At 45.5% G+C, this 14,027-nt stretch overlaps 1 protein-coding gene across 1 annotated transcript in view; it reads left to right on the forward strand.

Moving 5' to 3' along the window:
* Window positions 1-8,788: 8,788 nt before the first annotated feature.
* Selenok (selenoprotein K) overlaps window positions 8,789-14,027 on the forward strand; it is a 6,042-nt gene continuing 803 nt past the window's right edge. The window contains exons 1-3 of the mRNA XM_021231602.2: window positions 8,789-8,922; window positions 11,714-11,804; window positions 13,469-13,552. Coding sequence (XP_021087261.1) covers window positions 8,904-8,922; window positions 11,714-11,804; window positions 13,469-13,552 — 194 coding nt within the window. The 5' untranslated portion in view covers window positions 8,789-8,903. The remainder of the gene's footprint in view (window positions 8,923-11,713; window positions 11,805-13,468; window positions 13,553-14,027) is intronic.

A 14,027-nucleotide genomic window follows, 5' to 3' on the forward strand; every position in this document is an offset into this window, starting at 1 on the left:
TTATGGTAACACACGCACGCTCACACACACACACAGACACACACACACACACACACACACACACACACAGGCGCGCGTGCGCACACACACACATGCACAATCTAACAACAACAGTGAGATCCACAGTCTAGAAGCTGGAAGGTTGCATTTTACCTATGCAAATTATCGCACAAACGTAAGAAGACAGTTTTCAAGAATCAAATGATTCCGTAACAGATTTGTAAAGACGATCATAATTCAGCAGGCTGCATGTCTGCTACTCTGCAAGTGGTTTCCTAGGCCGTCATTGTAGTTTGTGAGCACGAGTGTGTGAGTGTATCCTACAGCTTTTGATATCCTGGAAAGGGCTGACAATACCCACTTCCTTTCAAACCAGGCATTTTCCAGTCTAGCAGTGTTCAGCAGCCAGTCGGCAGTCGGCCGAGCGTCCCTGCCGCAGGTGGCTCTGCTGCGGAGCCTGAAGCACGGACGCCTTGAAGCTTTTCATAAGCCTCGAGTAGACTAACACCAAGAGTGAGCGTTCCCCTTTCAGCTTATGATAGGGGAAGCCTGCCCGAGAGCAATGCGTCTCCGGGCTCATTTTGGATAATGGGAAGACATGAGGTAAGTGTGATGTTTGTTTCCTCGGTCCATGGAATCAGAACTCCATTTAGATGTGTAATAGAGACATACCCTGGAAATGCCTGTGAGCTTCAAAAGCTCACAGAGTCTTTCTATCTTAGTCCGTGTTCTGTTGCTGTGAGGAGACACCGTGACCATGGCAACTCTTAGAAAGGGAAACGTTTAATTGGGGCTGGCTTACGGTCCATTATCATCATGGCAGACACAGAGCTGAAGGGGTGGATGAGAGCTTTACATCTGGACCCACGGGCAGCAGGATGAGAGAGACCCTGTGCCTGACTTGGGCCCTTGGAACCTCATAGCCCACTGTTTCCTCCAACAAGACCACAGCTCCTTAAGTGACACCACTCCCCGATGACTAGGCATTCAAATATGGGAGCCATCCTTATTCAAACCATTCCTATTTCTGTAGCTGGGTTAAAAAGAACCAGCCAGCTTATCTGAAAAACTGCCGGCATAACAATTCTGGTCTGCTTAGGACTGTTGTAATAGCTGTCACACAAACAGAAATTCATCGTTTCACGGGCCCAAGACTGGAAGGTAAGAGTCCAAGGTAGGCGCAGTGTTGGCTCCCAAGGGATAAATCCATTCCAGGCCTCTCCTAGGCCTGTACCTGGCTGTTTTATCTCTGGGGTACTTTGCACTGTCTTCTATGCTAGTCTCTGTGTCCAAATCCCCTCTTTCACAAGCACAGCAATAGCAGAGTTAAATCTCACCCTAAGGATTTGAAGATGGTGAACTCAGTAAGGACCCTATCTCCTTATTCGGTCACATTCCAAGAATCTGGCATAGACACAGATATGAACCCCTGGATTCCTGCTGAAATATCAAGGCTCTTGTGCCCCGAGGCAAAGGATCACACCGGGACACACAGAAATAGGAATACGTTGTTGCGAATGGGAATGGGCTAGTGAGCTAAGGGTAAAACGCCAAAAGGCATAGACCATGAGGCCAACGCCCTCTACAGGACATTTACAGAGTACCACCCTCTCCCATACTTTTATAGTATGGGTTTTTTCCCATACATGCTGTTAGATACATGAAAACCCAGGTGGAGAATGGCTTCCGGCTGACCTTAGGATGCGCTGTGTGAATGAAGTCCCAGGTGGGGAAGGATTTTCAGTGTTTCCCTGTCTTTTTTTTTCATATGTGAATCTTCCTTATAGTACTGCCCACAGCTATCTACACACACACAATCTTGTTTTTGAAGGACCTCATACACGATGCAGTGCTCATATGTAAGTCTTGGTGCAGGTTTCTCTGGTCTCCCCTCTGTCACCACACTGGGAATTAGACGTGTAGCATATGAGTCTCTCTCTTTCCTGACCATTATCATAGCAACAAGAAAAACCCTCAAAGAAGCTCCAAATTGCTCAGAGAATCAAGGAAAACCATTTCCTTTATTGGGTTTTAGTTTCAAAAATAGTTTATTCATCAGTCTGGCGGTTGTGGCGCACGCCTTTAACCCCAGCACTCAAAAGGCAGAGGCAGACAGATCTATGTGAGTTTGAGGTCAGCCTGGTCTACAAAAGCTACACAGAGAAACCCTGTCTTGAAAAATCAAAAAGAAAAAGTTTATACATGATTAAGGCTGAAATCTTTGGGTTAGAGAAAATAAGTTGCTCATAGAGTATTCCAGACTAATATGTAGAACACCTCCTCAGATTCCCTTAGCTCTTGCAGATCCTTAGGCCTTACACATATGATAGGAAGAGATAAGGGGACAAACCACAGAAATCCTTACCCACAATGCATCATCACTATGTTGATGCTCTTTGAACCCTCTGTGTGTGTGTGTGTGTGAGAGAGAGAGAGAGAGAGAGAGAGAGAGAGAGAGAGAGAGAGAGAGAGAGAGAGAGAGAGAGAGACTGTGTGTGTGTGTATGTGTGTGTGTGTGTGTGTTTGGAAATTCTCTGCACCCATGTCCATTCTCTTTTAGAAAGCAGCTCTTCTTGTATTTTGTTGTATTTAAACTTAAAGAAGTTTATTTTCAAGACTTCTTCATGTTTCTATTCCAGAGCGCACTCCAGAGAGGCAACAATCACTGATTTGTGTTCTCATATGCTTTCCTGTCAAAAAGACACAACCTCTTATACCTTCTAAATTTTTTTCGAAGCAACAGGTTAGATCAACCATGAAGGTTTGTTTTGTTTAAGGATGTATTTGTTTTGGCTTTTCATCATCCATATTCATAAGTTTTCTTGACATACAGGTCCTTTTTCAAGGTTGTTCAAAATTCTTATGAGGCGATTCTACTGTTCAACAGTCTGCTACCCAAAAAAGGGTTGTTCAAACCTATGTTAGCTCTTTTTTAAACTTCAGCAGTATTATAGAATCCAGAATAGGGAAATACACTGTAAGTGACAGTCTGCAACATTGCCAAAAGGTCCCTCACAAAAGGTGAATGGACCACTTTACCAGTGTTGAAGACTTGTTAGCTTACCAGCGAGGAATTTAAAGCTATGTATTCCTGATTCTTACTAAACACGATTTTACCTACAGAAAACCAAGTGGTGAGCCACACATATACTAACAGGCACAAACAAATACAGCAAGACACAGCTAAATATTACCTTATGGATTAAAACTGCCTTTTGAATATACTCAAAAAGTTGACAACTCAGTAAATCTCCTAACTATATAAAATAGTGTGTGAGTACGCACACATACAAAATAAATGTAAAATCTGTAAATATTTTTTTCTTGATCAAATGATAGAAGATTCACAAAAAAAAAATTTCCTTAGTTATGGGGCTGGTGAGTTAGCCCAGTGGGTACTGAACAAACACTGTAACCTGGGTTCAACCCCGGAACCCACAGAAAGGTAGAAGAGAAGAACCAAACTCACAAAGTTATCTCTGACAGATGTGCACCATCGCATATGCCCCCAGTGTGTTCTATCTGTGGGTTTCAGCCATGGACCTTGGGTCTCAGGTTTGGCAGTAAGAGAATTTACCTACTGAACCATCTCGCTGCTCCAGACAGAAACACATTGAAGAATTATTCATACCATTAAGATGAACTCTGCTTCTAATAAGTATAACTTTCAACAAAAAGAATTATTATTTATTTCTAACTAAGGAAAGCATGTTGGTTGTGAGAAGGTTGCAAATAAAAAAAGGAAAACTTACAGCTTCTATGTCATCCTGTTAATATATTTCTGTACGGGATATATTTCTGTTTTTGCATTTCTATATTGCATATGTTGCTTGCACTCATTTTCTTTAACCTACTGTACTCCAAAATTCAATCCTCTGCTATGTAATGAACTACAACTTCCTTTTTTATTGTTTCAAACAGAACCAGGATAAATACCCTTGCACACACATCTCTCTGAACATTCCTCACTGTTTCTTTAAATTCCAAAATTGAAAATACTAGGTTAAAGGGCGGTAGGTAGAGTGCATCTTTAATCCCAGCACTTGTGAGGCAGAGGCAGGCAGATCTCTGTGAGTTCAAGACCAGCCTGTCTAGAGATTGAGTTCTAGGACAAGCTCCAAAGCTACACAGAGAAATCCTGTCTCCAAAAACCAAAAGAAAAAAAAAACATTTTTGGGCAGTGGTGATTCACACCTTTACTCCCAGTATTCAGGAGGCACAGGCAGGCAAACCTTTGGGTTTGACACCAGCCTGGACTACACAGCAAGTTCCAGGACAGCCAGGGCTACACAGAGAAACCCTGTCTGGAAAAAAAATCAAAATATATAGACAAATATGAATTATGTTTAAAAAATAAAGAGATGAACATTTCCAAAGGTTATGGTGAAATATGTAATGCAGCATGGTTTCTTTGGAATCTATCTCTAAAAACAGTGACCTGGTTAGAACGGCATGGCTTCCCCATGCAGAACAGCCCCAGAGATCGACTCCCAAGTTCCTACTAAGCCTACCAAGTTCCAGTATAAAGTGTTCATGCTGTCACCTTCCTACAAGAGGAGTCTGAGCACAGCTGTCTTACACGCCAGCCTCTTCTGCAGCCCTCCCCTTGCTCCCTGCCCTGCAATCCGGGCTGCATGGCACAGGACTGAAAGAACCCAGACAGGTCGGGGCCCGAGGGGGCTACCGGCATCTCCACTTGCTTCCCTGCTGTTGGGCACATATGGTCCCCAGCACGCTTGTGAAATGTCTCAGTCTAAACACGGAGGATGGGGTGTCACTGAGGAAAGCCGGAATACATTCAGGGAAAATGAAAGACTATCAAGCAACACTTCTTCTGGTGCCAGGTTCCCGTTTCAATTTTGGTTTCGGAGTTCCCGCTGGAACCGAGACCGGACTCGGCAGCGAGAGAAACGAATCACTCACGATCGTAAAGAGCGAACTTCTGAAGCTAAGACCCGTCTCTGACCTTGGGTGACGGTTACTATTTTTGGTGCTGTGACAGAGGCAGCGGTGAGGGTGAGAGTTTTGAGGGTTCAGAATGGCCCCAAGGGAAGGCATGATTGCTGGAGTGGCCCTACCCATGCTGACGGAAATGTGAGCCTGACTTCTTCACACCTTAGCCAATCAAGAAAGTGAGAGCAAACCGGAGATAGACTGTGCTGTAACCCTCGCAGGCCCTTCTGCTAATGGCCTCCATCTGCTAGTTCTGCATCACCTCCCAAAGGTTCCACAACTCCCCCAAACAATGCCACCACCCAGAGAAGAAATATGCAAACACAGGAGCTTGTGAAGACAGTCCACACCGGAACCACAGCAGGCAATAGCAACAAAACAGAGCTGGACTCTTAGGAATAAAAAATACGGTCCTAGCAACAATCTTTCTAGCTACCTACTCAAGTCACAGAAATGCAGTGAGCATGTCCTTTTAAGCACAGACGGTCACCTCTTTCGTGAACACTCATCCATGGGCCATAAGAACAAAGTTTTCCCTAAGAGACTAAAGTGTGACTCATTTTCACTGACCCTATCATTAAAAGCACAGAAAGTCTCAGTGAAAATAAGGTCCTATCCACCTGTTAATCGTGAACAGATAAAAAGTAGAACCTTTGCTGCAAGGTAAGTGTGCTTTTCAATCACCCACACGTTGTTTTACTATTCATAACTATCCTTTCTGCTTATAGGTAATAATATGTTTTGACTACACAAAGAAGATAGTTGTTCTGGGAAGCTCACACATAAACAACATTTGGCTTTTTTTTTTTTTTGGTTTTTTGAGACAGGGTTTCTCTGTAGCTTTGGAGGCTGTCCTGGAACTCACTTTGTAGACCAGGCTGGCCTCGAACTCACAGAGATCCGCCTGCCTCTGCCTCCCGAGTGCTGGGATTAAAGGCGTGTGCCACCAATGCCTGGCTCATAAACAACATTTGGAAAACACGTGTAGCACCTTCCACTTTTGTCAGAGGACTAAGTAATATGTACTAACTCTTCTTCAGAGGACAAGTAGAAGGATATGAGCAACACCAGAAAGACGGTTTTTAAACATTAAAGAGCTAATGGTTAACTAAGGAGTTAGTTGGCCAGTGTTCAAGAGAATCCAGACTTGGTGACATACAATAGCAACTGTAGCACTGAGGAGGATGAAGAAGGAGGGCCAGCCTGGGCTAAGTGGTGTGAACCTGCCTCAGCACAAACAAAAGAATCAGCTTACCCGGATGTGCAGGCGCACACCTGTGTTGCCAGCACTGAGGGGTAAAGGTGGGAAACTGTGTGTGAGTTTGAGGCTCGCCTGAAGTTACACTGGAGGACCCTGTCTCAAAAGAGTATGAGGGAGCAAGAAGGCTCCAAAATGGCTTTTGACACCAAGCCTTTCCTGAGTTGGATTCCCTGGACTCAACAGGGATCCTGAACTGTGATTACAATTCTTTTTAAAGATTTATTTATTAAGTATACAGTGTTCTGTCTGCATGTATCCCTGCAGGCCAAAAGAGGGCACCAGATCTCATTAACAGATGGTTGTGAGCCATCCTGCGGTTGCTCGGAATTGAAGAGCAGGACCTGTGGAAGAGCAGGCAGTGCTCTTAACCACTGAGCCGTCTCTCCAGCCCCTTAAAATGCTTTCTTATACTCATAATAGCCAGAACCTGGAAGCAACCTAGATGTCCCTCAACCGAAGAATGGACAAAGAAAATGTAGTACATTTACACAATGGAGTACTACTCAGAGGGGGAAAAAAATGACATCACGAAATTTGCAGGCAAATGGATGGAACTAGAAAAGTCATCCTGAGTGAGGTAACCCAGACCCAGAGAGACAAACACGGCATATACTCACTCATAAGTGGATATTAAGATGTAAAGCAAAGGATAACCAGCCTGTAGTCCATGACCCCGGAGAAGCTAGGTAACAAGGAGAACCCTACAAGGATCCTCCTGGGAAAGAGAAATAGACAAGATCTCTTGAGAAAATTGGAATCAGTGGGGGAGGGGGAGGGGGAGAACATGAGGGAACTAGACGGGGGAAGGACAGAGAGGGAGAGCAAGGAAAGAGATATCTTGATTGAGGGAGTCATTATGGGGCTATGGAGAAACCTGGCACTAAGGAAATTCCTGGGGATCCACAAGGATGACCCCAATTAAGACCGTAAGCATCAGTGGAGAGGGTGCCTGACCTGCCTTCCCCTGTAATCAGACTGAGGACTACCTGAATTATCATCATAGAACTTTCATCCACCTACTGATGGAGGCAGATGAGGAGAGCCGCAGCTAAGCACTGGACCGAGCTCCCAGAGTCCAGTCCAAGAGAGGGAGGAGCGATAATATGAGCAAAGGGGTCAAGAACATTTTGGGGGTACCCACAGAGACGGCTGACCTGAGCTAGTGGAAGCTCATTGACTCTAGATTGACAGCGGGGAAATCTGCACGGGACCCAGCTGGGCCCTCTGAATGTGGCTGGCAGTTGTGTGGCTTGGGCAGTCTGTGAGGCCACTGACAGTGGGACCAGGATTTATCACTCGTGCTTTTTGGAGCCCATTTTCTTTGGAGGGACCCCTTACTCAGCAAGGAATATCATTCAAATCTACTGAGTGCCCAAGCCCCGCCTTCTAATGCATATGCCACTTCTGCAATGCTGACAAGCAGAGGAAATTGTTACTCTGCAGTTGATTTTTATTTTTCCTAGTTTCACCACTAAAGCTATTTTTAAAATGCCACTTCTTAGCTGGGTGGTGGTTATACCTTTAATTCCAGCACTCTGGAAGCAGAGGCAGAATCTCTGTGAGTTCAAGGCCAGCCTGGTCAACAGAGGAAGTTCTAGGACAGCCAGGGCTACACAGAAATCTTGTCTCCAGAACAAACAAAAGATAAAAGAAAAAAAAAGCAATGCCAATTTTTTTTTTTCAAGACAGTGTTTCTATGTGTAATAGCCCTGGCTATCCTGGAAACTCGCTCTGTAGACCAGGGTAGCTTCGAACTCACAGACATCCGCCTGCCTCTGCCTCTGCCTCCTGAGTGCTGCCCGGCTCAATGCCACTTCTTGAACTCACACAGATCCACCCACCTCTGTCTCACTAGTATTGGGATTAATGATCTGGGCAGCCTGGGATACATAGATCCCATCTCAACAAACAAAACAAACAAGTAAGTAAATAAGTAAAAATAAAAAAAAGCCAGGTGTGGTGGGGCACGCCTTTCATTCCTGCACTGGGGAGGCAGAGGCGGGTTGACTTTTGAGTCCAGGGCCAGCCTGGTCTTCCAAGGTGAGTTCCAGGAATACGGAGTGAGACCCTGTCTCAAAAAAAAAAAAAAAAAAAAAAAAAAAAAGCGAAACAAAAGCCACACCTTGGGAACTCAGAGCAGAAATCCTGACTTAAGGGAATGAACACATCCAAAAAAGGGGGTGAGTTCCCCCAAGACCTGACGGTGAGGTTCTTCACACCTGAGCCATGTCTTAGTTGTCCCTCCCACACCATAACCCAGCTACACATCTGGAAAGCGGAGGAATTCACGGCCACCCGACAGCCTGGCTTGCACTACTAACTCTGTGCTTGGGGACCAACTGGAAAGCGACTTCCGGCCCATGGGGCAGCGGCACCAAAGACTCCGCGTTCAAAGCGGAAACAAGTTAGGGGGGAAAGAAAGGTTCCTCACACACACCACACACAGCGAGGCTCCTAAACGTCACGTCTCGCCGTCCCGACCCGCACAGCTTCCACGCCAGCGGAAGTTACTTCTGTGTCTGGGCGGAAATTCCCGGTCGGGACTCGTTTCCCCCGCAGCCAATGGGCTCTACCCACCTCGAGCCTGTCTTCCAGCCGGGCCTATGACGTAAGGGGCGTGGCGACTTCCGGCAGCAGCTCCAGGGGCCTGATCGTCCCAGCCGTTTGGGAGCGGGCTGCCGGAGGGAAGATGGTTTACATCTCGAATGGTGAGTGAAGGCCTTAACCCTGGGCTTCCGTCCTCGCTCGCCCGGTCCGGAGCTTAGGGCGGCCTCCCCCACATCAGGGTCCGGTGGCCGGGAGCAGTCGGAAGCGAAGGCGGGGGGGACCCGAGCTGGATCGCAGAGGGTCCCTGGCTTCCGCTGGGTGGCCCCGGTGGTCCCCGACCCCGGAGCCCCTCCGGCCTCAGCTGAGGCTTCCTCGTACAGCCAGCGTCCCGTCCGACCTGGGATTTGCGATCCCCCAGTAATGGCAGTGAAGCTCACCCAGTACACAGCTTTTGTTTTTGGGTCACCGTGGCAGCCTTCTCTGCTCACCATCTCATCCTTCTTTGTAGCTGCCCTGTTCGGGTGGCATCTTACTATCCCAGTTTTTGATTTTGTTTTTTCTCGGATGCTTACTGAAACGCACGCAGGTAGATTGAACGGCTCGCTCGCGGTCACAAAGGCAGTATATGGCTTCGGTCGAATTCGAACTCAGACTGGCTCCAGCATTGCCTGCCATACGGCCTCTGTGATGTGCGGAATAATAATAAAGCAACAACAATAAGGCAGAACTAGCAACGAACATAAAAAATGTTTTTTGAGACAGGGTCTCATTTGGTAGTTTTGTCTGGGACTCGCTGTGTACATCAGTCTGGCCGCTAATTCATGGAGATCCATCCGCCTGCCTCTGTCTTCCGAGGGCTGGGATTAAAGGATTGCACCACCACGCCAGGCAAAACAAAAGTTGTGATAGGTTTCCTACCTTAAGGGTGTAGCTAGTTCCAAGCCCAAGGTTTTGTCCCGATTTGAAAGAATTTGGGGAGCAGGTCTCTAACTAAATAGAAAAATCTGAGAAAGACAGTCCACAAGGAAACTTAGAAATACTGCATGACCACGCCCCATCAGTGCCAGAACCTGTGTAATGTAAGTGGGTGGAAATCCTTGGTGCTATCCTGGAACCCTGTCCTGGGTCTCTGGAAGTAGGCGTGGTTTCTTGGAGTCACCTGTGTATCTGCAGAGACTATGGCTGGGCGAGCTCTGAGTTTCCCGGCTTTTCAGAATTCCACCTGCGGACCACAGAGCATTGGGATAGGTGGTGTGATGGGCAGTAAAGGAAGCATCAACTTTTCAGCTTAGCTTTGGGTCCTTGTAGATTTTAATGTATTGTTTGTGATTGAGACTGTCAGCTTCGTGCATTACTAAATAATTATATAAAGTGTAATTGTTGCAGAGTGTTGTAATGTGTCATGTTAGGACCTTTTATTTACCAAAGTTTAGTAGTTTGACAGGTGCAACTTTATTCAAGAGTTTTATTACCCTCTGGAGACATGGAGTTGTATCAGATTCTGCCTTTAGAATTTAGGAGAGAGTGCCGTGTAGAATGATGGATATGCATTTAGTTCTTTAGGATCACAAAGGGATAACTGATGGGCTCCAACTGGATCCATCTTCTTAGGACTGTGATTTATCAGTACTTCATAGATGGTTCTTACTGTCAGGTGACGCCTCTTATCCCAATCCAAAATGACGGTCAGCTCTGGAATAGTTTTCCCCGGAAGCCAACAAAAGAGTTTTTGACTGTCCGGCCTTTTCTCTTCTCTGCCTCAGTGACAGAGTAAGTCCAGGTGAGTAAGTGAAAGTAAGCTGGTAAAGGAAAGAGAAAAATAAACCCTGAAAGATGGATGGTGTTAAACTGCCAAAGCCCTTCAGGTAATGGAGAGGACAGGTGGTTAAAGCGAAGGCATTCCCCCACCACAATACTCTTAACTTAATGACGTGCAACCCTGAGACTCATTTTTATATTATAGACCACAGTTTTGCTTGAGATAAAGAAGAGTCCATTATTTGACTCAAGAGCACAGTATTACTGAAAATACTGGGTATTTTAATAAAGAACAAGTTAACTTCTTCTCAGTACTTGGACCATGTAGACTCTTTGTAGAAGAATTTTATCAAAACAGCTCATTCTAAAGATCTGTATATCTAAATAGCCTTTTGTGCAGGTGAGAGACTTAGTAAGTAGGAAAAAAAATCGTCTGAACACCTTTAAGAAAATAGATGTTGCCACTTGTGTTGGCGCCCGCCTTTAATCCCAGCATTTGGGAGGCAGAGGCAGGTGAATCTCTTGAGTTCAAAGCCAGCCAGGGCTGCATAGTGGAACTCTATCTCAAAAGAAAGAGAGGCAGTGTAAGCATTTTCTCCAACCCATTGATTTTCTTTAAAATGCTTGAGGAAACATGTTTGTATATTCATGTCCATAGTGACATGATTCAAAATAGAAAACTGTAATGTTCTTTGACTGGTGAATGGATCATAAATATATATAATGGAATATTGGCCAATCTTTTTAAAGGAAAGAAACTTGATAGGTTGTCCTGTGGTTAAACCCTAAATTACGCTACGTGAAGCCAGTTGATCACAAAAGTGGAACAGGTTTAATTCCTTTTATGAGATTCTACAGTAATTTTCAGAGGCAAAAAGTAGATGGGTGGTTTCCGAGGGCTACAGGGAAGAAGAAACGGGAGTCGTGGTTACCTGGGTAGAATTTGAGCTGGGTAACACACAGTAGTTTTGGAGGAAGGCAGCGGTGGAGTTTATGGATTTATACAGCTGTTATGCTACACTGCCAAAGGAACGAGCTCTAGATCTCAGAATCTTACCTCACTCATCATGCGCCTTTCATGTTGACTGTTTTGAAATAGTGGCCAAATAAAAGCCTGAACTTACTGATTAAATGCAACCCCAAGTTTTGGACTTGAGACACTTACACTATTTGTTTATTTCATTCTCCCTACAGGACAAGTCTTGGACAGCCGAAATCAGTCCCCATGGAGATTGTCTTTTATAACAGATTTCTTCTGGGGAATAGCAGAATTTGTGGTTTTTTTGTAAGTATAAAAACATCTAGTTAGTTGCATTTATACTTAAGCTGATCCAATTACATTATATTATGATGACTGGTTATCTTTGAGAATTTCATACACGTATCCAATGTATTTTGGTCATATTCATCCCTCTTTTCCTTTCCACTCCCCCCACGATGCCCATGCCATCCACGTGCCCCCTCCTACCTTCATTCCCCTGCCTCTCTTACTTTTATGGCCCACTAAGTATATTTACTACTGACCACATGGGTGTGGGCCCACGCCCTGGACCATTGTCTGGGACACACCCCTAAAGAAAACTGACTCTGTCTCCCTTTAACATCAGCTGTCAGCAGCTCCTCAGTTAGGAGTAGGGGCTCGTGTGCCCCCCTCCGCTGTTGACTGGCTTCATCCAATGTAAGCACCCACAGCTTTGAAGAATCTGAGTGCAACATGTCTAGGAAACGCTGTTTAGTCCCAGCTCTCCCAACCTCTGGCTCTTAGAATCCTTTCTCCCCTTTTACATGTTGTTCCGTGGGCTTTGGGGGAGATTGTGTGACTTAGATGCCCACTCGCGCCTGAGCATCCCACAGACCCTTACTCTCTACACTCTGACCAGCTGCACGTCTCCTTATAACCTCAGCCCACTGCACAAAAAGGTGGAAGTACCTAACTGCAGCTACCTAAACAGCCTTACAAAGCAAAGACTTCTTACCGTGAATATAATGTTGAATTAGTGAGCTTGACTATGCCTGAGCCTGTATGGTAACCATGTCAGCTTATAGCCAGACCTATCTAGTCTGCCGGCAGATTACTTTTTTGTTCTTATGGTTTTGGGGATTTTTGTTTTGTTTTCTTTTGTGGCTTTTGAGATCAAGTGTTGCTATATAGTCCTATATAACTGGTTTAGTGTTACATATAGAGTCTGAGTTGACCTAGAATTCATTGTAGTCTTCCTGCCTTAGCCTCCTAAGTATTGAAATCAGAGAAATGTGCCACCACCCCTGGGTCTGAACTCTTTTGGTTTTGTTTGTTTTAAGAAAACGGGAAAAAAGAAAGAAAATTGCTTTTTTCCCCCTTGGATATTCTGAGACACTTTGTACCTCCGATTATAACATTCTCGTCCCTTCCCTCCCCGGGGTGACGTCAGGTAGGCTGTAGGCAGAGGAATTGCAGGCCTGGTGACTGTAAGATACTGGAAAAACAAAATAAGTTAGTGGTGAGTGATGACTGTAAGACACTGTAAAAATAGACTATGTTGAAACCTCCCCAGAAGACTGAAACCGATGAGGACTCTGGTTCTGTGATCTATGGGAGTCACTCACAGATGAGAAGTTCAGGGGCAGGTGGCGCTGGCGTAGGACGTGGCACTTCCTGCTTTAGATGCACGCTAGCCGTTGTCCAGCAGGAAGTGCGGGCTTACGCTAATGAGTTGGTTAGTCACCTCTCAGAGGTGATAATTAAAACCATGCAAATATGCTTGATAATTGTGTCAAAAGTGACACCTCTAGGCCGGACGGTGGTGGCACAGGCCTTTAATCCCAGCACTGGGGAGGCAGATCTCTGTGAGTTCAAGGCCAGCCTGGTCTACAGAGCGAGTTCCAGGACAGCCTCCAAAGCCACAGAGAAACCCTGTCTCGGGGGGAAAATAAAGGTGATACCTCTATTGTTTCTGCCCCTTGTTTCAGTTTCAAAACTCTGCTTCAGCAAGACGTGAAGAAAGGAAGAGGCTACGGAAGCTCGTCTAGTTCCAGATATGATGACGGGAGAGGGTATGTGACGCCTTTCCTACTGACAAGTGTTTACTCCTTTGTGCCTTCATTTTAGATAGAGTTAGACTTGTAGAAATTAAAAGATTAAGCCCTGTTTCACAAAATTAAGAAGTTAATATAAGAAGTCAAGTTGCCTCTACGGATAAACTGTCAAACTGGCGGAACTATAAAACATGTTAAGTATAATGTGGGGAGAGCAAAATTAGAGGCCGAAAACTAATGGCCATCCTTGGGATCTGGAGACTTCACGGGGCGGTCTGAACTGTAGCTGCCGTGCACAGTTGAGATGAGGGGCAGCACTCGCTGGGCCTGGGCTTGCTTAGGAGCAGCAGCTGCAGTTCACTCGCGTCGTGTGTGATGTAAGCGTTTGTACTTCCGATTCCCGGCTTAGAGTTCACGTCTGCATCGCTGTAACAAAAAAAGCACTGACCACGGCAGTGCAGGCAAGGAAAGTTTATTTCAGCTTTCAGGTTGC

This window comes from Mesocricetus auratus, unplaced genomic scaffold, assembly GCF_017639785.1.
Source record: "Mesocricetus auratus isolate SY011 unplaced genomic scaffold, BCM_Maur_2.0 Super-Scaffold_100006, whole genome shotgun sequence".
NCBI classification, from domain to species: Eukaryota; Metazoa; Chordata; class Mammalia; order Rodentia; family Cricetidae; genus Mesocricetus; species Mesocricetus auratus.